Source organism: Dendropsophus ebraccatus, chromosome 4 (genome assembly GCF_027789765.1).
Source record: "Dendropsophus ebraccatus isolate aDenEbr1 chromosome 4, aDenEbr1.pat, whole genome shotgun sequence".
Taxonomy (NCBI): Eukaryota; Metazoa; Chordata; class Amphibia; order Anura; family Hylidae; genus Dendropsophus; species Dendropsophus ebraccatus.
The window spans coordinates 144554430-144578188 of record NC_091457.1 but is presented as its reverse complement, the minus strand read 5'-3'; the positions used below and the strand labels follow the sequence as shown (position 1 = coordinate 144578188).

The following is a 23759-nucleotide window of genomic DNA, read 5'->3' as shown; positions in this document are numbered from 1 at the left end:
AAAATTCTCCCTGGCTCTCATCTGCACATTCTGTATATGGAAACAAGTTCAAAGTCGGAGACAGGGGCTTGAATGAGGCTCGTGTTTTATGTGGCATTTTAAAGCAGTCTTTGAAATTCCAACAGACTGGTTTCATTAAATGCATTCTCATTATATCTATTCCCCTCATGCGGAGTTCCTCAGGGGGAATGGGAACACGAGCTATTTTCTAACTAACAAGCAACAAGCCTAATCTATTTGTCTGAGAAAGAAAGTTTTGGTTTATATATTTCTTTTGCTTTGGGTTAAGAGTTACTTTGAATCAAAATTATTCTTCAGTTTTTTAGGACTTGGATGTTTTTTGTTTTTTTTTCTTATTTCGGTCAAATCTAAATTTGTTCTAAAAAAAACAAAACAATTAACCCATTATGCGTAGTGGCTCAGGCCATTCGTCCCGTGTGGCAATGGATTAGGTGGCTTTGTCGTAGTCTTAATTTCGGTGTAGTCTATTTGTAGAGGCTGTTACCGGATAGGATTCAACCAGTCTTCAGGGACGTGTTGGCTTTGCTCTCTTTATATGTAGATTGGAAGTTTCTAGAACAGACTAAAGACTGCTGTGTATATCAGACTGCATTACAGGCACAGGCCAGTATATAGCAGCACTATTTTTTTTAAGACATGACAACTGTACAACTAAAATACAAGGCAGTAAACTCGTCATGTAGTTATACAGTAGTCCCATTCCTCTGATGCTGTTTTCTGCCTGCTCCATCTCTTCTGCTATTTCCCTTTCCCTGCACAGACTACATTTCCTAGTGGTCTTTGCATAAAGTCCTGTTTATCCCGCCCCCATAACCCCGCCCATTTTACCAATTACCCTTTACTTTTAAACCAATGCCCCACCCCTCCCACCCTCTCTCTACCCACTGTCCCATCTGCATCCTCTTCCTGTGCTCATCAAACAAACTGAATGTGAGGCAGTGGTCACATGATCTTTGTCCCCTGGGGGAGGGGGAGAGCAGAGGGAGCAGGAGACAGAGTGGATTTCAGGGAAACTAGTTTTCTTCACTTCCTGGTTGTCAATCAACAACCAGTGCAACAGAACTGTGCAGATATGGTATTATATTACATAGAGACATCTATAGAACTTGCAATGTATTTTTTTATAGAAAATATTTTTCCTTAATTGGAAATCCGGTTTAAAGGCTGTAGAGATCTGTGAGAGTGATGATATTATTATTATTATTATTATTATTATTATTTGTACCCAATGTGATGCAACCCCCCCCCTTGAATTTAGTTTCTCTTCTACAGCTTCTACAGGCTGCAGTGTGAGTTCTACTTTTTATCTACACTTTTACACGGCCTATATAATTCTCTCCTACAGGTTGCCTTGTATTTTCTCTCCTCCCTATCCACAGTCTGTCCGTCTCCTCTTAGTCCACCCTTTTAGCTGGGATATAACCCCCTCCTTACAGTAACATGGATATAGCTTCATATTTTGTTCTTAGGACGGCATAAATCACCAGTCAGGTTCACTCTCCATCATACGATGTGCACATTACATACACATAAAATCTCAGCTTACATTCTGTAAGATGTTAAAACTTTAGTTGTCAAGAACTTATTGACTGCTCCGAAGCAGACCATTATGAAGAACTGGTTCAGAACTTGTTCCCAATGTGGGTATATATTAGAGCTGATGAGTAAGATTAGCTAAACCAGAATCTAATGAATCCTCATTGATTTACTTAGTCTTCTAAAAGTCTTTTTCTAAGTGTTTCAGTTTTCCCGAGAAATCTGGAATGAGATTGTAGACCTCCAGACCTTCCAGAATTCTTAGATGATCAGAAACACTTGGGAAGAAGAATGACCTATAAGACTAAATGATTCAATGGCCGATTCATTGCATACAGTATAGGGTTGGTAAAAGTTACTGTAGATTTTTCACCTCTAGTACTTTGCTGTCTTCAAGCCAAAGGGGAATAGATGAGGTGGGATGGTAGCCACGGCTTCTATATTTTCATATTTTTTTCATAATTTACACCCGCATTCAGATAGAAATTGTTGGTGAAATCTATGCTGGCTCAGAGCTGGCTTAGATTTTAGTGAGGGTGCACAGGTAACTCCGATGGCCCAGGATTTATGCACTTACAAAAATCCAGCATACCCATGGACTGGCACCTCAGAGGGTTCTGGAGGGCATTCTGCTGCCACAAATTAGATAAACATCAGACAAAGGGCATTTCCCATCATGCACTCGCCATTAATTGCAGAATCTGAATACAAAAAAGCGCTGATAGGTGGCGCTGTAGCAGTAATTATATTTTATTGGCATAAATTGAGGCTTTTACAGATGCACGAGTGAGCAGCCATTGTTTTTCAACAGCAATCACACCTTTAATCCACTTGATCCAAAACACAGGTGAGTAGGTGGAGTCATCCACCACAAGGGCCAGTTCATATGAAATATAAAATTTAATTAGCAAAACAATAAAATACATAAAAGGGTAAAAGCACAATGCGTTTCCAGGCTGCATCAGCCTCTTCCTCAGGTGCATTCACCTGAGGAAGAGGTCGGTCCTGCCTGGAAACATGTTGTGCTTTTACTAATTTATGTATTTTAATAATTACATTTTATATTCCATATGATCTGGCCCTTGTGGTGGAGGACTCCACCTACTCACCTGTGTTTTGGATCAAGTGGATTGGAGCTATCACAGCTGTTTCATGCGCATGCACGCTTTGTCACGCATGTGTGTGAAACAGCTGTGATAGCTTGTGTGAATTAGGGGTTGGCGTCCGAGCCCGCTACAGATGGACCGGCCGAAATTTTAAATGTATATGAAATAAAGATTGCACATCAGTACGGTGAGTGCCCTATCTTTTTTTCCTTATTGGAAGTTTAATTTTTGAAACGCTCCTGATCCCCTGTTCCAACAGTGCCCTGGTCCTGCTGTTTACCGCTTCCTAGTAATGTGCCAATACACAAACAATTCACTGGTTGAGATGGGCCAGCGCCACGACCATCGATTAACCAATCGTACATTTCCTTCATGTTGACACGTCACCAGGACACGGTAACCTTGGCACCATTAGCGCGGTAGTATATGGGTGTAAATTATTTTTCATATTGAAAGCCCCCTGACCCCTTTTTAAAGTAAAAAAAAATCCTCCTGTTCGAAAACCGCTATGAAATTAGCTTTAAGTGTTGGATGTGCCGGTGGTTGGCTGAACCCTGGGCATTACGCGGTGTCAAGATGAACGACATAACTAAATACTGAAGGCTGATGTTTTGCATTTTTAAAAAGGAAATCTTTTCAGTCCATTACACCATGTCACAGCAATTCATAACAGGTTAGAAGGGTCTGCAATATAGATTCCTACACTAAAGGTCTGCGTCCGACACATCGAGAATGACAGCTTTACTTATCCGCACCATTATAGCTGAACATGAAGCGAAAAGCCCATCAGCCTTACTCCCAATGTACTTAATTCTCAGGATATCTACGCGTAACGATTATCATACGAATTTGCGCGATAACGATCGAATTCGAACGATAATTGTACGTGTAAATGCAGCGAACGATCAAACAACGGACGATACCTCGCTTATTTTTATCTTTCAACATGTTATCAAATCGTCGTTCGTCGTTCGCAAAAAATTCGCAAATCGTTCCGTGTGAACAGTCGTTCGCCGATTTAACCAATGTGTGAGATAGGCTTAAGCGTTCGCAAAACGATCGCAAAACGAATTTTCCGTACGATATATCGTACTGTCTAAACGCTGCTCGTTATGAAAAAAAATCCATTAGGAAGTTTCCTGGCTCAATTGTAGATCAAAATAACGATAGAACATTTCGCAACATATGTGAAACCCCCAAGCGGCCGTAGGGTTATAGCCCTACTGATATTACATTTAGCTAAAATGGTTTACGTATTTCTGTTTTTTACTGTATCCTTTTTGTTACTATATGATAAAAAAAAAAAAAAATCAGCAATGCAGATGTGAGACGTTGCGCTAACACAAGCACTTCGGCCTTCTTTCTTATTGATCTTTCTTGGAAACAGATCATATGGATCGATTCAATTATTACTGACCCAGAGAAAGGTTACCTTGGGGTTATTCTCATGCCTATAACATATGGCGTAATGTGTGATCAATATGAATTAGCAAAAGAGGATAATTTAGGATGATAAATCGCCGGACTTCAAGTGGAAGATGGAAAATGGCCCGTATGTACTGCGGCATGTAGCAACTCATATAGTGATTGAATTAAAAGCTTGGACGTATCCATATTTTGTCTTATTAAAGGGGTGCTCCTATCTCATAATCCTACCGATGGGGTTTTGAGGGGATTTCGGCACAATTCTGGAGAACGGGGACATAATTGTCCCCTGAATGAATAGAGTGCACTGCATTTCAGGGCCACCAATCCATTTGTTGTCTATGGAGCCACTCTATGGAGTTCAGCTCTAGGAAATGTTTGTAAACCCCCTAAAAAATTAATGGAGCAATGGCCATGCACAGGGGGTGTACTTCATTCCTTACCGGGACAATTTTGGCCCCATTTTCGGGATCATTGGTGGCACCTTCAACTAAACAGCTTGTTATCCCCTATCCTATAGTGTTGGTAATGTTGGTAATCCCTTTAAACATATAAGTGATCATTAGAGTTGAACGAGCACGCCCGGTAAGTATATCACTTATTTGAGCTTGATCAAGCTCAATGCGAAACCGGGCTCATAGCAGCCCCACCACCATTGTAACCTATTGCATTTTTTCATTCTAATTTTTGTATATTTTGGCCCTTGAAGGGATGTATAAACATAGGGGAGATATCAGATTCCATTTTTCATTCCTCACAGACTCTTTGGAAAATGAAAGGTGGAATCTGATTGGTTGCTAGAAGCAACTGAGCCAGCTTCACTTCACACCATGTTTGATAAAACTCCCCCATAATATACAGTCCAAAAATTAGAATGAAAAAATGTAAAAGGTTTTTGCAAGACAAATTAGAACTCCAGCAGTATGCCAGCAATTGCAGGCGTACAACCAGAGTTCTAATATGTGATGCAGTGCCGTAATGCATTTTTTGTTCTAAATTTTGTATGTTTCATTTACAATATAATAGGTTACTTAAAGGTTACCAGGCATCCTCCGCTTTGCTGAGCATGGGGCATCTGGTTAAATGCTTAAAGAGGATGTACCACCAGGTACATCCTCTTTAACCTGAACCCACTGATCGAACGGCGCCGGCACGGGGAAGCCGGTGCCGCGGTCCGTTTTTCGGACCGAGGCCCGGTTCCCATGCACGGCACCGTTTTATGCACTGGAACCGGACGGTGCTCAAGCACTGGAGGCCGGCTGGGCCGCCCCCAGTGGGAGTGAATTCCCTCCCCTGTATGACGCGGCTCCGTTAGAATGAATGGAACCGCGTCATACAGGAGAGGGAAATCCCTCCCACTCGGGGCAGCTCGGCCGGCCTCCAGTGCTTGAGCACCGGCCGGTTCTGGTGCATAGAACAGCGCCTCGGTCCGAAAAACGGACCGCGGCACCGGCTTCCCCGTGCTGGCGCCATTCGATCAGTGGCTTCAGGTGGTACATCCTCTTTAAGTCTCCTATTGATTTCAATGGGGTTTGTTACTCGAGTCAAGTGCTTGAGTAATAAGCACTTGAGCATTTTAGTGCTCACTCAACCCTAGCAACCATATGTCAATGCAATTTAGTAAAACTTTGGCTTACCCACACGGGCTCAGCTGTTTTTGGAGAGAGCCATACAGTCGGGCCACAAGAGTTAGACCCCTGTTCGAGGGATAGGTGCAGGATGATGCCAGACATGGGACCACATCTACCCAGTATTATTGCTTTTATCCTCTTTACGTATCACTAAGTTCATCCTCCAAGATATCAGTTTAGAGGATTAGCTGGATGCCACTTTGTGGTACATTAAAGAGTTTTCACTAACCTAAGAATTTCACTATGAATGCAATTTTAAAGGAGCACTACTATCAACTTCTGTGGTCGTCCTAAGAAAAAGGGAATTTAGAGTAATTTTAAAAAGAATTCTAATTTGAACAATAAATTTAATTTCTATTAACACTTGTTACTATAGTATAGTTGGTGTTAGGTTGGGTTCACACTGAGGAATTCTCACGGATAAATTCCGCGCAATTCCGTCGCCTGTACGCACGCGCGGCCGCGCTTCTTTCCGCTGGCTCCATAGACACCATTCTATGGGCCGGCTGATTCTGCTATCCGCGAGAATTCCTCAGTGTGAACCCACCCCTAGGGTTTGGGTGGTTGGTTGGGTGGGTGATGGGTTATTATGTTTGTTCATTTTTATTAAGTTGGAAATCAGAAGAAGACCAGGGAATTACCAGTAGGTAACTATAGAACTATAGGAAGTGGTTCACGCTCTTTTTGGCTATTTTATTGTAATATTAAATTGGCATCTGTGGAACATAACATATGGGACTTTATTATATGCCGATGGGATTATATATGTTACTGTATTGTGCCCTTTTGACTTTTTTTATATTGGCGAGTCCATAGGATCTATGTTTATTAGGCTTAGGGACCATAACAATTCTTTGTGAGGGTCCAGGGGGACCTAGATTTATGCGCTTTGGAGAGAAGCCTCATAGTGGTCTTGTAGAAGGCTTGGGAAGAGCAAAGAAGGCGAAGGCGAGGAGTGAGATATTTCTCCAAAGAGAGACCCCTTTAATTTCCCGTATAGAAACATTGGCCTCAATGACTGCGATCGTTTCAATCCATCCTTCTTTATTCGTTACGCTGTTACTTGAATGTGAACTTACATATTTTATTTTATTATATATATATATATATATATATATATATATATATATATATCTTTTAAGTAGAACAATGCGTATATGAACCCAATCTGACGATCATATAAGGCACCTGGATGAAGCAGCGTGCGTGAGACAATGTATGAAGCAATGTGCGCCGATTGACATGTTCCAATATGTGACCACCAACTGTATTTGTGACCGTTAATGTGGTGCACTGTGTTATCGGCAGCATGGAAAGTACTGTATGTATAAGAGCAGAGACTCCAGCAATGTACCATAGCAGATCATACTTCCTTACCTGATGCAACTCCCTCAAGTAGAGTTGAGTAAACCTGTCAAACTGTTCGGGTTCGGCAACGTTCTCTAAACCAGTGATTTTCAACCAGTGTGCCGTGGCACACTAGTGTGCCGCGACACATGGTCGGGTGTGCCGCGGGGAAAGTTCTCCAAACTATGGTGCCCCTGTGAAACAGGAGAAAACAATGGGGGAGAGAAACCTGGGGATGGGGGAGAAACAGCGGAGAGAAGCACGGGGGAGAGAAGCACAGGAGAGAAGCAGGGGGGAGAAGTATAGTGGAGAGAAGCACAGGAGAGAAGTAGGGGGGAGAAGTATGGTGGAGAGAAGCACAGGGGGAGAAGAAAGAGAGTGAGTATAAATACATTTAGAATCTATATTATTAACTATATGTATAATATGTACTGTTTTAGTGCCATTTTGGTTGGTGGTGTGCCACGGGATTTTTTAAGTATAAAAAGTGTGCCGCGGCTCAAAAAAGGTTGAAAATCACTGCTCTAAACCCAAATGCTCAGGATTTTATTTCCTGCAGCAGGCCCAGCACCCCCAGTGCACTGATGTCTCCTCCCCCCAAGCACATTTAAACAGATGGTCTGTTGGATGTTTATGAAGAAGTGGTGGCCTAAGTGCTTGTGGTACCTATAATCCAGTGTCAGTATGGATGCGGCCAGCACTTCTTCATAGACATTCGCCAGACCAATGTGCTTAGTGTGGTGAGCCCCCGGATGATGTGATAGCAGTGGGACGGTCGGTCACTTGCTAGATGGAAGTGTGACACCACTCCTTGCGGTGGATGCCTGAGATACAGCCGGACCTTAGGGTTTTGTTGTGATGGCACGCCTGCATTTAGAAGATAAGGCCGGTTGTACCCTTCTCCCCTGTGGTCGGTGTCCTGTCAGGTTGCTGCAGGGTCCCTTGGGATTATGTCACAGGTGGTCAGAGCGGTGTAATGACCCTCCCGAATATTGGTAGGACCCGCCACCCACAGATAGGGGAAATGTCCCAAAGTTGCAGTGTATACGCTGAGCAGGTGGTAGCCAGTAATCACAGACTCAGGTGATAACGTTGACTTGCTTTACTCTTTGTAAATGTGCAGCAGGTAATACAATGAATCTTCATGTACACTCGATACAGTTCCAATAAATACACAAACATAGAACCACCAGATCTGTGGGAAAAGGGCTGAGTAGGACGTAGTAGTTGATAAGGTTGTACTGAGGTAGTAGAGAGGAGGGTGCCGTGAGAGTCTCAACCCAATTAGTAATGTGCTCTGCCAGGAGGTTGGAGTGCTTAGAAGAATACCTGTAGAAGAAGAAGAAGAGACAACCTGTGCCTGCGTTTTGACCTTTCCTATAGTCTTCACACCGCCTTCTGCCCACTAGCTTTGGCTGAACGGTACTGATGGGTGACACAGGCCCCAGACCCTGTTACCTGGGATGAGCAGAATGGTTAGAGTTCCTAAGTACACCCGCGCTGAGAGATGGCATTGATCGACTTTCTAGTAACTTTGCTCCACCCGGATCAGTTCCTAGCTCTTTGGCTTATCTGCAGAGACTGTCCTACACTGCACTGACTCCTAGTCCTCAGCGTGGGATGAGGTTATCTGTAGGCTAGTCCTCTCCTGAAGGGCTTAGCAGCGCATCATACAGCGCGTTGTGTGAGCTGTCTGTTCTGCGTCCTACCCATGTGGGGTACTGACTAAGAACTAACTTGTAGAGGGAACCTGGCAGGGGGCCAGGGCCCAGGTAGGACCACTGAGAAGAGCTATCTGAGCTGCGTCCTTTCTCCTCCAAAGCTCAGCTAAGACTCCCCCTCACCCAAGGGACTAACTTTCTAACCAGCGCGTGTGCTGTGTTGTGGTTGGGTGGAAAGAGTGCAATAGGGAAACGGGATAGAAAAGAGAGAATAGGGCAGAAGAAAGGAGAAATCCTACTGGACAACAGAATCTGATACATACACAAACAATATCCCTTTAGTTTACTTCAGCTGTGCAGTTTCTAGACCTTAGTTACACACTATAGCGACATCTAGTGGTTATCTTCAGTAATACAACAGCTATAGCAAAATCACAGACAAGTACAGACTTTTATGAAGGGTGTATGGATAGGAACACCCACAGTGGGACACGACATTAGAGCCTGGGGAGTAGGACTTATACCCCTCTCTGACGATGAAGCTCATAGGCATACAGGAGGCAGGGCAGAGGAGTGCAGAAGGCGTGCATCATCCAGGGGAGGAGACATCAGTGCACAGGGGGTGCTGGGCCCACCTCCAGGGCTTTATTTGCATATTTTGCAGATCTCAGGAACCAGGAGGCGGTTCAAAAAATGGAGGGCACCATCAGAGTCTGTGCGGCAGTGCCCATGAGATCATATGAACCTTTTTATGTGTTGGTTACATTCACTTTAATGATTTTCCATGAGGTAAAATTTTCTGAAGATAATAGTATACAATGCTGGAATATGATATGACAGAAGGGTAGTAAGAGTAATGGTGCGTTTACACAGACAGATTTATCTGACAGATCTTTGAAGCCAAAACCAGGAGCAGAGTATAAACAGGGATCAGGTCATAAAGGAAAGACTGGGATCTATCCTCTTTTTAAATCCATTCCTGGCTTTGGCTTCCAAAATCTGTCAGATAAATCTTTCTGTGTAAACACACCCTAAGGCTCCGTTCCCACTGAGCAAAGGTAGCGGAATTCCGCGACGGTATCGTCCGCCGCGGAATGCCGTTAGCCTCCCGCTCATAATGGGACTCTATGGGAGGCGCGCGCTCCTGCCCTGTCCGCGCTGAAGAATAAACATGTTCATTCTTCAGCGCGTACAGAGCAGCAGCGCGCGCCTCCCATAGACTCCCATTATGAGCGGGAGGCTAACGGCATTCCACGGCGGACAATTCCGTCGCGGAATTCCGCTAGCTTTGCTCAGTGGGAACGGGGCCTAAGAGTAATGGGCTCATGCACTATGCACACGTATTGTGTTATCTATCGGTATCACGGTATATAATAGTCGTCAGATCACAGACACAGTGAGCAGTAACACAGCGTCATAGGAAGCCAGCGTTTTCACACGTATGCAGGTATGTATTATGAAACAGAACTTCTAAATCTGAGAAATCTCAGTTTGATCACTGGACCGTGACATCCACGGGCAACATTCTTGCATCCTCATTCTTCTCGTCTTCCTGCGTTCTGCATCTCGCCCTCCGTGGGTTGATGTTTCCATGGCAACTCTATCCTTTATGCTTCTGAAATTACACTCTCTTTAAATTGTTAACCTTTTAAGGTATAAGGAGGACGGGATTTGGGGCCCTGTAAGATGCTGTAATGTTACGGTGAATACAGATGCGTCACATGTCATTGTTCCCTGTCACGTTTATACTTTTATTACAGCTCAGTGTAAACACTTCACTAAATAATCCACTATATAGAGAATGGCTACTGTTTTATTATATGGCAAAAGATCAGTGTAAAAATGACATTTATTTTTGAATGCATTTGATATGGCAGTATGTTTATGGACGGGGGTACTAACACTCCTTGAGGAGACCAGCTGTGTATGGAGTCTTATTGGCAATGGTATATGGGAAAAATATGCAAATGAGCCCTCCTCTAAAAGGAAGAGAAATATCTCTTTAGCGCCATCTATTGGAAGTAGCTGACATCTGACCCTTTAAAGCAGGGATGGGGAACCTTCGGCAGTCCAGCTGTTAAAAACTACAATTCCCATCATGCCTGGACAGCCGAAGCTTTAGCTTCGGCTGTCCAGGCATGATGGGAATTGTAGTTTTGCAACAGCTGGAGGGCTGAAGGTTTCCCATCCCTGCTTTAAAGGGTTATTCCCACAGGATATGTCAGTAATGTCCACCTCTGAGACCTCTGATTTTGAGATTTTAGTTCTTCTGTCTTGTTTACAGGCAATGAAGGTGGGCAAGAAGCCAGAACCTCCAAAGCAGCTGTTATATGCAGTTTACATAACTCCCACAGACATTAAAGGGTGTTGTGGAAACAATATAGTACTGTAAGCACCTGAATTATGGAAACATCTACTAGTGCATCATGACACATTGTTTACTCTAGAAACAGCTCCACTCTTGTCCTCAGTTTGTGTGGTGGTATTGCAGCTCAGTTTTATTAAGTGTATAGAGCCCAGTTGTAATACCATACATGGCCTGGGGACAGGTGTGGTGCTGTTTGGGTAGAGAGCTGCTGTGTTTTTAACCCCTTTAATCTCTATGGCAGGTTTCTGCTTTCTGACCACCTCCAGCAGCTGTAAACAAGACAAACATCTATGGCATATCCCGTATGTAGTTAAACAGTGCAATATCCCAACATGATTTGGCTGTCTTTTGAGCTCTTAAAGTTGAACTCTGGGGGGGAAAAAAATACGGTGCAGGCAAGGGTGGAGCGATCATAATAAACCTAGTATACTTACCACTCCCCGTGCCCCTACAGTGCCACATCTCTCTCCCAGACCCCTGCCGACATCCTCCTGTTCTCCCTCCTGCAATGTCACAATCTGGCTGATGGATGTCACACTCAACCAGTCAGTGACTAAGGCAGGACCCTCATCTCTGACATTTATGGCATATCACATAGATGTCCACGTGTGAATACCCTTTAATGACTAAGGATCTTAGTCAGGACAGACAGCCATCCATAGACAGCTGTTTTGGGGTACTTGCCCATTGTCGGTACAGAGCAAAATTTTGGCTAGAAAAATAACATGCCTCGAGATTCACTCATGTCTAAGGTTTACAAAAAATAAGAATTAAACGGGTTTTCCAGGTTTAAAAAAAAAAAACATGGCCACTTTTGCATCTAAAAGAGTTGTAGTTTTGCATCATAGTTCCATTGATGTGAATGGAGTTGCAATACAATACCGCACACAACCTGACGACAGGGGTGGCGCTGTTTTTGCAAGAGAGCAGCTATGCTTTTTCTAATCCTGGGTAACCCCTTTAAAGGGGTTGTCCAGCGGAAATCTTTTTCTTTAAAATCAACCAGTGTCAGAAAGTTATATAGATTTGTAATTTACTTTGATTAAAAAATCTCAAGTCTTCCAGTACTTATTAGCTGCTGTATGTCATGCAGGAAATGTTTTATTTTCAGTCTGACACAGTGCTCTCTGCTGACATCTCTGGCCGAGACAGGAACTCTGTCTGGTTTTCTATTAATCCTCATAGAAAACCTCTCATAGAGAGGGCTCAGACTACGAAATTCGTGTGGATAAAATCCGGCGGATTCCGTTGCTCGTACGCGCTGAGGGCCGCGCGCCTCTCTGCCCATGCCATAGACACCATTCCATCCACCGGCGGATTCCGCACTCCGCCGAAAGAATTGACACGTCATTTTTTTCGGCGGATAGCGGAATCTGCAGGCCCACAAAATGGTGTCTATGGAGCCGGCGGAAAGGCGCGTAGCCATGAGCGCGTACGAGCAACAGAATCCGCCGGATTTTATCCGCGCTAATTCTGTACTCTGAATGACAGTTCCTGTCTCGGCCAGAGATGTCAGCAGAGAGCACTGTGTCAGACTGAAAATAAAGCAACATTTCCTGCATGACATAAAGCAGCTGATAAGTATGGTAAGACTGGAGATTTTTTAATAGAAGCATATTAAAAATCTGTATAACTTTCTGACACCAGTTGATTTGAAAGAAAAAGATTTTCGCTGGACAACCCCTTTAAAGCCAATGTGCATTACAGCTCAGCTGCATTGTCTAGTGTGGGAGTAGGAGGACTGCTATCAACCCCAGGCCACTGTTGTGAACCTTTCTAGATTTTTCCACTGTAGCTCTGCCTGCTCTGATTGGCTGCTATGTATAAGCACCAGCCCAGCGCAGAATGACAGTACATGAATTGCTGATTTCAATTACAGCAAGAGCAGAATAATTATGAACTAACAGCAACTAATCTACCAGCGAGAAAAAGATTGTAAGGTAATTGTCACAAATGTACTGAGGCAAATGAGTCTCAATAGGGGATCCTGGAGCTCCTCTTTATCACTGATAAATACTGTATAAAGATAAGGCTGCCTGTCTATACATTCACTCAACACACAATTGACGAACACCAAGCGTAGGAAAGAAAGGAAAGAATGGACTATATTGGTCCTTAGTACCAGCACTCAATTCAAGTCCCCAGCTGCCAAAGCAAGTGCGTCCTAGGGTATATAAAGAGACATAAACTGGCTATTGTCCCATGTGTCACATAATATAAAAAGGGTTCTATTAAAGGGTTTTTCCCATTGAAAGTGATGGCCTAACGCTAGGATATTCTGGAGGATGTGGTAACAACCAATAAGGCGTCAAGTGCGCTGGTTACAGTTTGGGTATCCACCAAAAAAATGGAATTTGATAAATCTTTATAGTAAAGAAACTTATTTTTATGTATTTTTTAAATTGCAAAACAAGAAAAAACAATAAAACATTGCTAGTAGTAAACCTGCTATCCTTGTCATTCTGTAAGGGTCACACGACAGTAGTGTAAATTACATATGCCATGACTTGGGTAGTAGACACTTTAACAAATGGGACTTCTTCAATGTTTGGCTTAGATGGAAATACAATGGGCTTTGTGGGAAGAGGCCAGGAAATGTCCAAAACGCGCAGCAGTCAGTCAGTTGTCCTATGTAAGGGCCCTTTTAAACGGCCGGACATGGGGCTGTGCAAGGACGCAAATAAGTGCTGATCAGCGCTCATCCGTGCTGCTGTGTGATCTTGCATCTCACTCTCCGGCTCTCTCATCCTGCTCTCCAGCTCACTCATTTTTCTCTCCGGCTCTCTCATCCTTCTCTCTGGCTCTCTCATCCTGCTCTCCGGCTCTCTCATCCTGCTCTCCGACTCTGTCATCCTTCTCTCTGGCTCTCTCATCCTGCTCTCCGGCTCACTCATCCTTTTCTCTGGCTCTCTCATCCTTCTGTCCGGCTCTCTCATCCTTCTCTCTGGCTCTCTTATGTTTCTCTCCGTCTCTCACATCCTGCTCTCCGTCTCTCTCATCCTTCTCTCTGGCTCTCTCATTTTGCTCTCTGGCTCTCTTATCCTGCTATCCGACTCTCTCATCCTTCTCTCTGGCTCTCCTATCCTTCTCTCCGTCTTTCTCCTCCTGCTCTCCGGCTCTCTCATCCTTCTCTCTGGCTCTCTTATCCTTCTCTCCGTCTCTCTCCTCCTGCTCTCCAACTCTCTCATCCTTCTCTCTGGCTCTCTCATTTTTCTCTCTGGCTCTCTCCTCCTGCTCTCCGACTCTCTCATCCTTCTCTCTGGCTCTCTCATTTTTCTCTCTGGCTCTCTCCTCCTGCTCTCCGACTCTCTCATCCTTCTCTCTGGCTCTCCTATCCTTCTCCCCGTCTCTCTCCTCCTGCTCTCCGACTCTCTCATCCTTCTCTCTGGCTCTCTCATTTTTCTCTCTGGCTCTCTCCTCCTGCTCTCCGACTCTCTCATCCTTCTCTCTGGCTCTCCTATCCTTCTCCCCGTCTCTCTCCTCCTGCTCTCCGGCTCTCTCATCCTTCTCTCTGGCTCTCTTATCCTTTTCTCTGGTTCTCTCATTCTGCTTTCCGTCTCTCTCATCATTCTCTCTGGCTCTCTTATCCTTCTCTCTTTCTCTCTCATCCTGCTCTCCGTCTCTCTCATCCTGCTCTCTGACTTCCCATTGCTATTGGCAACACATCTTCTATTTACACAGGAACATGTGCGGCCGATAGTGGGAAATTTTGATGCCATTCAAAAAATGTGATCAGCCAAGGATTGGGCCTCTTCCGCCTCCACAACTGATCGCTGTCACCTTTATAAGGGCTGATATTCGACCCATGTAAAAGGCCCTTTAGATCTCTTGCTGTTCTGCTGTGAGATTATGCTTAATAGTAGTCAAGGCACCTGAGCTACTTTTTCTTGCTCGTTCGTCAGTACGTCTCGTCCCACCATGTCCATTGCACCTTCTAGTGGATATAAGGAGCTGGCTAATATTGGATGACTCTGACAAGCAGTTTGTTGTGAACTGTATTAACTATATTAAATATGTGCTGAATGTTCAGGTGTATGAGAAGAACAGGGGAGATGGCGGTCAGCAAAAAGACTGTTCAGCCAAAGGTTATATTGAAGGCTTAGGCTCCCGTAGACAAGACGATACTAGATATTTTTAACAGCCTCTATGATAAATTTGGTGCATTTTTACACTGTGTAGTCTACATTTACATTGTCTATGTATTAGACAGTTTTTCAGTTTTTTTTTTATATTTTATTGGATTTCATAAGGCAATGAAATGCAATAAAATATTTTTGAAAAAATAAAAAAAAAATGAAAAACTGTCTGATATTTAAACGATGTAAATCTGCCCTATAGTAATTATCTAAAGGGGTTTTCCAGACAAAACAGACTGATTAGCTATCCTCAGGACGGGTTATCAGTCACTACTTCTTAGAGTTGTAGTGATGCCGCCCCCTTTCCAGAACAGTTCGGGGCTGGGACTAAGTCGGCCACTCAGTGGGCTGTTGAGTGACCTCCTATGATTTGCATGCTATAAAGATGAACCCTTCCTTATATAGAGGAATAATTCATGTATTTTAACCCCTTTGAGACTTGACACACTGAGAAATAAGTGCGAGACATTGACTTTCACAACATAAGATGCTGAGCGGCACAGTATCCCATTTACTGTTTCCTTTATTGTAAAGTAATCATCCCTCTTCACCCTTATAAGCAACTGCGACTAATGAAGCCGGCCCCATGGGACTCATTGTATAAATGGCTGCAACTTATATGTGTGATTTCAGGATTACAGATGCTGGAAATGTTGAACTCGGGAGGTTGTCCTCAAGCGGCTTCATCTTTAGCGTCACAAATAGAATTACTGAGTGTAAACAACACTTCCATCCTCCATTGATCTCCATTTATCTTCTAGTAGCTTTTGGTAAAAACTTGTCAGATATGGAAAACAGTGGTTCCAAAAATCTATTATACTAACATTATAATACAGATTTTATATATATATATATATATATATATATATATATATATATATATATATATATATACTAGCAGTAATGTAACTATAAAGATGCTACATAGATGGTCTTCAAGAATCTCTTTTATATTTTCTTGAATAGGTATGCCCTATCTATTATCTATCCACAAGAATGGCCTGGTTCCTGGGTTCCCTAACAATTTTGAGAACAATGGTCCCATGTGCCCCCGCCCCCCTCCGTTGAATGGAGCAGTGGTCGGAACATGCGTGCTGCTGCTATATTCCTTTGTATATCCCAGCTGAAAATATCTAAAGACTGTAGTTGACTATCTTTACGGCCCTGTCACATGGGACCATAACCATTATCGAAACATTGTTCTTGTGTCGTTGATCGTTTCTTTTAAGCTGACCCGAAAATCATTGGTAATCGTTGTTCCGTGTATGTACACATCCTGCCTTATTTGGCAGGAATCAGAAGAAGTAAATAATCTTAGTATCGACTATCATTCTGTGTGTTATGGTGAACTATTTCAGGTCGTCCCCCAAAACTCTCATTTGCAATTGTTTATCATTAATCGGCAAAAGTAAAAAATAAATTTGTCTAATAGGACCCTTACTCTAGTCCATAGAGTTAAATAGGGGGCACAGGACCCCAGTTCTCGTGACTGGCGGCGGTTTACCGGACCCCACTGCACAAACATTCATCACCTATCCTACCATGCTTCTGATCTGATTATCATCTGATTGCATCTCCGTATCCACGGACACCCGACTTTCCAGATTAGCAGATGATCTTGCGGGTGATCATGACGAGACACTTTAAGGCTGTGGAAATGCATTATGCATCTTCACAGCCTTAAAGCTTGTCGAAGGGCTACTCAGCACCCGAGCAGCATGCGGTACTCAAGCCAGTACTATACTCGATAGAGCATGCGCTCTCATCTCTAATAAGTGCACTTTATGGATAAACTTCTTTAAAGAGTTGCCCAGGGTTAGAAAAGAGTGCTGCTTGATTATAGGCTTGGTCTGGTGTTGTAGCCTTGGTTCAGTCACTTGAATTAGTTAGGCAACGATATCATACATAGTCCGTGGACAAGACTGAAATTCATTTGGGAAAAAAGAGTCACCACCACGGGCCAAAAAGTTATTGGTCAAGCATTGGCCATACTATACTGGGCAGTGTCGGACTGGGGTATCTGGATACCACCAGAGGAAATAATCCTGGGGGCCCACCAATGAAGAACCAGTGAGAAATGATGTCCATCAGTGTTACTGCAGGTTCTGAGCTAAGGGCCCACCTGATGATCCTTTGGTGCTCCGGCGGGCCAGTCTGACACTAATACAGGACAGGTTTTGCAGGTTGGTAACAACCAGTTCGGTCATTCAATGACAATCAGTTCAATTGCCTCTTGTCTAGCGTAGGAACTGTGCCATTCTGTACCACTAAGACCCTGATGACATCATCCCCCGGGTTTCCTGAGGACCCCAATAGATTGCAGATATAAAATCAATCATGAGTTTAGTTTTCATTAAGGTACACAGTAAGTGTTATACATTACATCTTATAGCTTGTTATTATTGCTTTCTTTATGGTCGGAATTTCTTCTAGCGCAGGGTATCTTTTACACTGTATTTGTAGCAAAATGATTTAATCCTATGTAATATATCCGTTCAAGGAACAGAAAAGCATCTTAATGGTGTGTGGCATCTTATAAAGTGTAATTTCCCACAATACAATAACTTAATTATAGAAGATATTCTCAGATTACAGCTCAGGACCAAATAGACATAAAAGATGAAATTACACAGTCGCCTCGTAAGATCTGCTTGGGCACTCAATTCTTTTCGGTTCTCTTTATCGTAGAAGTATGTTTTAGCCCTAGTGACATTTTTTCTGTTTTTGTAATTCTTTTTAGGTACCTAATTAATGTAACGTTTGAAGGACGGAACCTCTCGTTCAGTGAAGATGGATACCAGATGCATCCGAAGTTGGTTATTATTCTTCTCAACCAGGAACGAAAGTGGGAAAGGGTAGGTTTTCTGAAAAATACTTTTTGTGACGTTCTGGCATTGGCCGGTTTTGACCTAGGTTACTGCATAGTCTATTTTATACATGTATACAAAATATTTTGCCTGTTAGGGCAAGACTAGGGACATGGGAAAGAGGTCCCTGTTTTTGCCCTAATATCCAAAAAATTGTGTATATGTTTACTAGACCTGGGACGTAGTGTGGCCATCACCTGAAGTATTTGATCTGATCCCACGTATAGTTTATTATTTTGCCAGTTTTCTGTTGTTCTCTCCAAGCACCAGTCCGAGTTTGGTCATACTAAGAGGAAACTCTCAGCTCAAGACCCTTTTTGACAAACCAGTGGCCTACTAATATCAAGCACCTATTTCAGTGATCACAAGGCTTAATCAGTCATGTGGCCATACCATGTGAATGATCGTTTGAATAGGGCTATGTGCTACTGATAACTATGGCCTTATTGGCTGCACAAAAGCTGCCCATCAGCTAGCGAATGAGCACACTTTGGTTCATCAGCTAATCACTGGCCCATTTACATGGGCCGATTTATGGGAATAATCGTTTCAAGGAACACTCATTCAGAAGATAATCAGCTCTTGTAGTGTTAGTAGCATCGAGCGGACTTGCTGAACTGTTCGGCAACGTTCTATGAAACCTTAATGTTCAACATTTGACTCCCGGTGTCTGGAGAAGTTGCATGCTGTCTTCAGGAGTCCTGGAAAACATGGATAAAGCCATAAGCGGTATCTATGTTTTCCTTGCAGCCCCAGGGTGGCATCCAACTTCTCCAGCCACCAGGAGTCAAATATCGAGTGTTCAGATTCAGAAACTGAACAGTTCGGCAAGCCTGCTCAACGCAAGCCTTTAGTTCTGTGCTCCTTGGGCCAATCACGTCACATGCAGTTCCCATTGCTTGGCGCCATTGTCCATAATTTCCTACAGGCACCCCCTCAGAGTGTACAGGATGCCATTGTCTTTATTTTCTCTCCTAATCCCTGCCCCATATTTTTTTTTTTTGTAATCAGAAAACTCCTTTAAATATGTTACTTTTTGTCATGTCATACATTCAAAATTGCCAACAGTATCAGGTTTTGGTGGGACAATTCCATAAACCAGACCACAAAAGGGGAAGAATTTATGCAAACGCTGTCCACATTGGGCATTTGGGGGCATTTCCAAACTTTTGAGATGTTCCTGAGTGTTTCTGGTGATGGGGCGTAAATATTCCCATTTTGCATTCTATAAGGCTGCATTTACTTGTCCCGTAAAATTGTCCATAATTTTAGGAACCATTCAAATGAATGCAGCCATCCACAATCCGTGCCGTGACCCCCACTGCAAAAAAAACAGACATGTCCTAGTGTGGATCACGACACTGATACCCACCACCACCCGGCAGCAGAGATGACAAGAGCGCAGAAGACAACTACTCTTCCACTCCCTCCGTGCTGCTGAACATGTGAGCCAGCCAGCATGGGGGGAGTAGGCGAGTAGTTGTCTTCTGCTCTCCTGTCTTCTGCCCTCCTGTCATCTCTGCTGCAGGTTGGCTGCACTTCTATTGTGGGATCTGTGCCGCCATCCTCCTCCAGTCCTGATGGCACAGATCATGGCACGGATCGTGTGAATGAGGCCTAACTTTTGTTAGGTATGGCTTTAACCAATGGCTTCAACCAATCGTAAAGCTCCTGAGAATTTCTTATAGATATATAGGTAATAATGCATCATTGGGTCCATAGCTGACCCATTGTGTGTGTTAATAATCCAGGACTTGCATTATTGTAGGCCATTATAACTGGAAAGGACCTAGGAGAGGAAATCTGGGGTTGGTTTTGGTCTTACATTTGATCAGACGTTAGAGAAGCCCATCATTCCTTAAAAATGGACTAACGCTTGTCTAAAGATGGCCGCTACACGTTACCCTTAAAATGGGATTGCTCCCGGAGACTGCTGAACTACTTTATATAGCCTGGCAATCTGGTTTTGTTCAGCACAAGTCTGTTTCTCGGCTCACGTTCTCTCAAGAAGCCTGACCCAAATACTCCTGCATCTGTTTATTGCATCTCTTTAAAGTGTCCATCACAGAGGAGCTCTCCTGTCATCGGCACAGGCTCATATAGTTCAGACAAGAGAGAGGGTGATTAAAGAGGACAGCAGGAAAGGAGATAAGGAAGGAAGAAGAAAGAAGACGCCGTGAAGCTCAGGTTGCTTTACAGGTTTAAGCATCTAGACAGAAGTTGCTCTCTTCTTGTTTTACAGTGATGATAGCTGTTTTATTATATGTTTTTCTTTATTGAGATCTTGTAGATCAGATCATCGCTTATGCATCGTCACCTTGCTGAATTCTTATTCTTCTGATCTGTTCAGTATTTATGACATGCAGTCTTTACCACATGTATTATTGGCTGTGCTACTTATTGGTCACTGCTAAAATGTATATTGTTAAAAATAAGGCCTCCCTGCTGCCAACAATGATTGTGTCGGGGACTGCAGGGCTGCTCAAGCTTCTCAAGCACAGTTGCATATCACTAGTGCTGCTGCATGCAGATACTGAGGCTCCGCTGATGTCTAACGCATGAGAAGAAGAAAGGATACCACTTAGGGAAAGTGGTGGCTAAGTGGCATGAAAGCTATTTTGCATATCTATTTTTCCTAGAATTCAAAGTGGAGCAGAAATGGTTTTTAAAGGGGTTATCCAGTGAACATTTTTTCCTTTCAAATCAACTGGTTTTAGAAAGTTATATGGGTTTGTAAATTGCTTTTATTTAAAAATCTCAAGTCTTATAGTACTTATCAGCTTCTGCATGTCTTGCAGGAAGTGGTGTATTCTTTTCAGTCTGACACAGTACTCTCTGCTGACATCTCTGTCTGAGACAGGAACTGTCCAAATTCCCATAGAAAACCCATCCTGCTCTGCACAGTTCCTGTCTTGGACAGAGATGTCAGCAGAGAGCGCTGTGTCAAACTGAAAAGAATACACCACTTCCTGCAGGACATACAGCAGCTGATTAGTACTGGAAGACTTGAGATTTTTAAATAAAAGTACATTACAAATCTATATAACTTTCTGACACCAGTTGATTTGAAAGAAAAAGATTTTCGCTAGATAACCCCTTTAAGTTATGCACCTTTATGGCAGAGTCTAGTATCCCTTTGACCTATTCTTATGCATGTTAGCATTAGAATAGACATTAGACTTGCTCTGCGCCACATTGTGTCACAACAGCAGGGCTCCTTACACTGACAGCTATTTAATTCTAATACTAACATGCATTATAATAAACACTGGGGAGGCTCAGTATCTGAATGCAGCAGTGCTAGCGATATGTAATTGTGTCAAGATCAGGGCTTGTGCAGCCCTGCATTTCCTAACACAGCCATTGGTGGCAGCAGTGAGGCTGCTTTGCATATCCATCTTCTCGGGATGTTATATTAAACACAACACACCACCTTGTGTGCCCCATCACACACACTCTCCAGATACTGGCCAGTGTCACGACATTTGCCCAGATTTATCAAACTGTGTAAAACTGTAAACTGACCACAGCAACCAATCACTGCTCAGCATTACATAGTAACATAGTTGAAAAAAGACTAGAGTCCATCAAGGTTAACCTACAGAAACCCTACTGTGTTGATCCAGAGGAAGGCAAAACCCCCTATGAGGCAGATGCCAATTGCCCCATCACAGGGAGAAAAACAGGCAATCGGACTAATCACTGGATCACCGTCCTATCACCAAAAATTTAGTGCCCAAAACTTGTAATTTTGTGGGAGATTTATAGACTGGCTCAGTTGCCCCTAGCAACCAATCAGATTCCACCTTTCATTCCTCACAGACTCTTTGGGAAATGAAAAGTTTATCTGATTGGTTGCTAGGGGCAACTAAGACAATTCTATTTTACACCATTTTTTATAGATCTCCCCCTTTATTTTTATCAAGAAAAGCTTTCAGGCCCCTTTAACTTATTTAATGAATCAGCCGTGACAACATCATGTGGCATGGAATTCCATAGTCTCACTGCTCTTACAGTAAAGAATCCGCGTCTGTGCTGATGGTGAAACCTTCTTTCCTCTAGACATAGAGGATGCCCCCATGTCATGGTTACAGACCTAGGAGTAAAAGATCACTACAAAGATCTCTGTACTGTCCATTCATATATTTGTACATTGTGACTAAATGGCGCCAAGCGTGATACTCCCTCTGGCATTACACATGTCTCCAGGGACAGTCCAAGCCTTGAAGATCTGTGGGATGTCAGAGGAAGACATGAGGTAAGTAAAAACATACATACCAGGTGCCGACCACCAGTCCTGTCACTGCCTGGCCACCACTATCATAGCTGATAGCGGTGATCAGGATCCAAGGCAACTGCTGTCAACATGACAGAGAGACAAGAGGGACAAACTTAAAGAGAATGTACCAGCAGGTACATCGCTTTTAAATCTTAACCTCAACAGACAGATACCGTTTCCTGGATGCCGATGCTGCGGTCCTTTTTTTGAACCACAGCCTGGTTCCCACTCACAGCGCCGATTTAGGCCTAAAGCACTGGAGGTGGGCCCACCAACGCCCAGTGGGACAACCTTCCCCCCCTCTGTGACACAGCTCCATTCATTCTAATGGAGCCATGTCACACAGGGGAGGGGGTTTCCTCCCACTGGGGCCGGCGGGTCCGCCTCTAGTGCTTCAGTCCGGGCCTGTGACTGGGAATAAATCGGCGCCATGTGCAGGGACCGGTTCATGGTTCAAAAAAAGGACCGCGACACTGGCATCCCTGTGCTGGTGCCAGTCTATTGATGTAAAGATGCTGGTACATTCGCTTTAAAAAAAAGAAAATAATTAGCAAAATTGCTTTCTTTTGATGGTAATACCCCTTTAAGTGTCAGAAAGACCTCTACCTTATTACAAGCAGTATTTTCCTATGTGCTTCCAAAGTACTGAACATGCACTGGAACCACTGATCAGAAATGTGTACAACCCCTTTGAAGTCCGGGAATATAATAATCCGCCGGTTCTGTCGGTTTTTAGGTGGCGCATGTAAAACTAATCATTTCCAAACCAAATGAAATATTAAAATGTAAATGAGTCTGAGGGTAATGTATCAGGCTTGGGGAGACATAGCGCATTCAGGTCTAGCACAGGTAGCAGGGTGCTCGAAGCGGCTACGTCACTGCTTCTGGAGTCAATGCGGGGTCACTTCCCAATGATACTCACTCAAGAGCCTTATGATGATACCGTCATTTTCCGACAAGGCCTTCATTCTAGCTCTATCTTCTACAATAGTAACTTCCTAGAGTAGCTCGCGTGGCCGACCTTATAGCCCGCACTATTTTCATTTCCTTTGAAATGCAAATATCTGTAGATTGCCCTATTTCTCCAGATTGCATTGCTCCTTTATGCTAATGCTCTGCCCATTTTTTTTTTTTTTGCAAGTCTTCGGCACTATAGCTGCTGAAATCTAATTCGCATCTGGTCCAGAGCAATGACAGAGAGGGATGCGGATGTTATTCCTTTAACCCCAATCTACCTTCTCTTGTATTTCTTGTCATTCCCTTTAGTTAGTATTATGGCCTTCCTAAAACTACAGCCCCCACTTCTCTTCCTGCTTCTCCACACCCACCTTTTTATTCTCTTTTCTGCACTTTCCGTTCTTTCTTTCTCTCTCGCGCGCTTG

General features: G+C 43.4%; 1 protein-coding gene across 1 annotated transcript in view; it reads left to right on the top strand.

The window, feature by feature from the left end:
* Positions 1 to 23759, top strand: part of GRIN2B (glutamate ionotropic receptor NMDA type subunit 2B) — a 244874-nt gene that overhangs the window by 157739 nt on the left and 63376 nt on the right. Inside the window, exon 3 of the mRNA XM_069967319.1 lies at positions 17972 to 18086. Coding sequence (XP_069823420.1) covers positions 17972 to 18086 — 115 coding nt within the window. The remainder of the gene's footprint in view (positions 1 to 17971; positions 18087 to 23759) is intronic.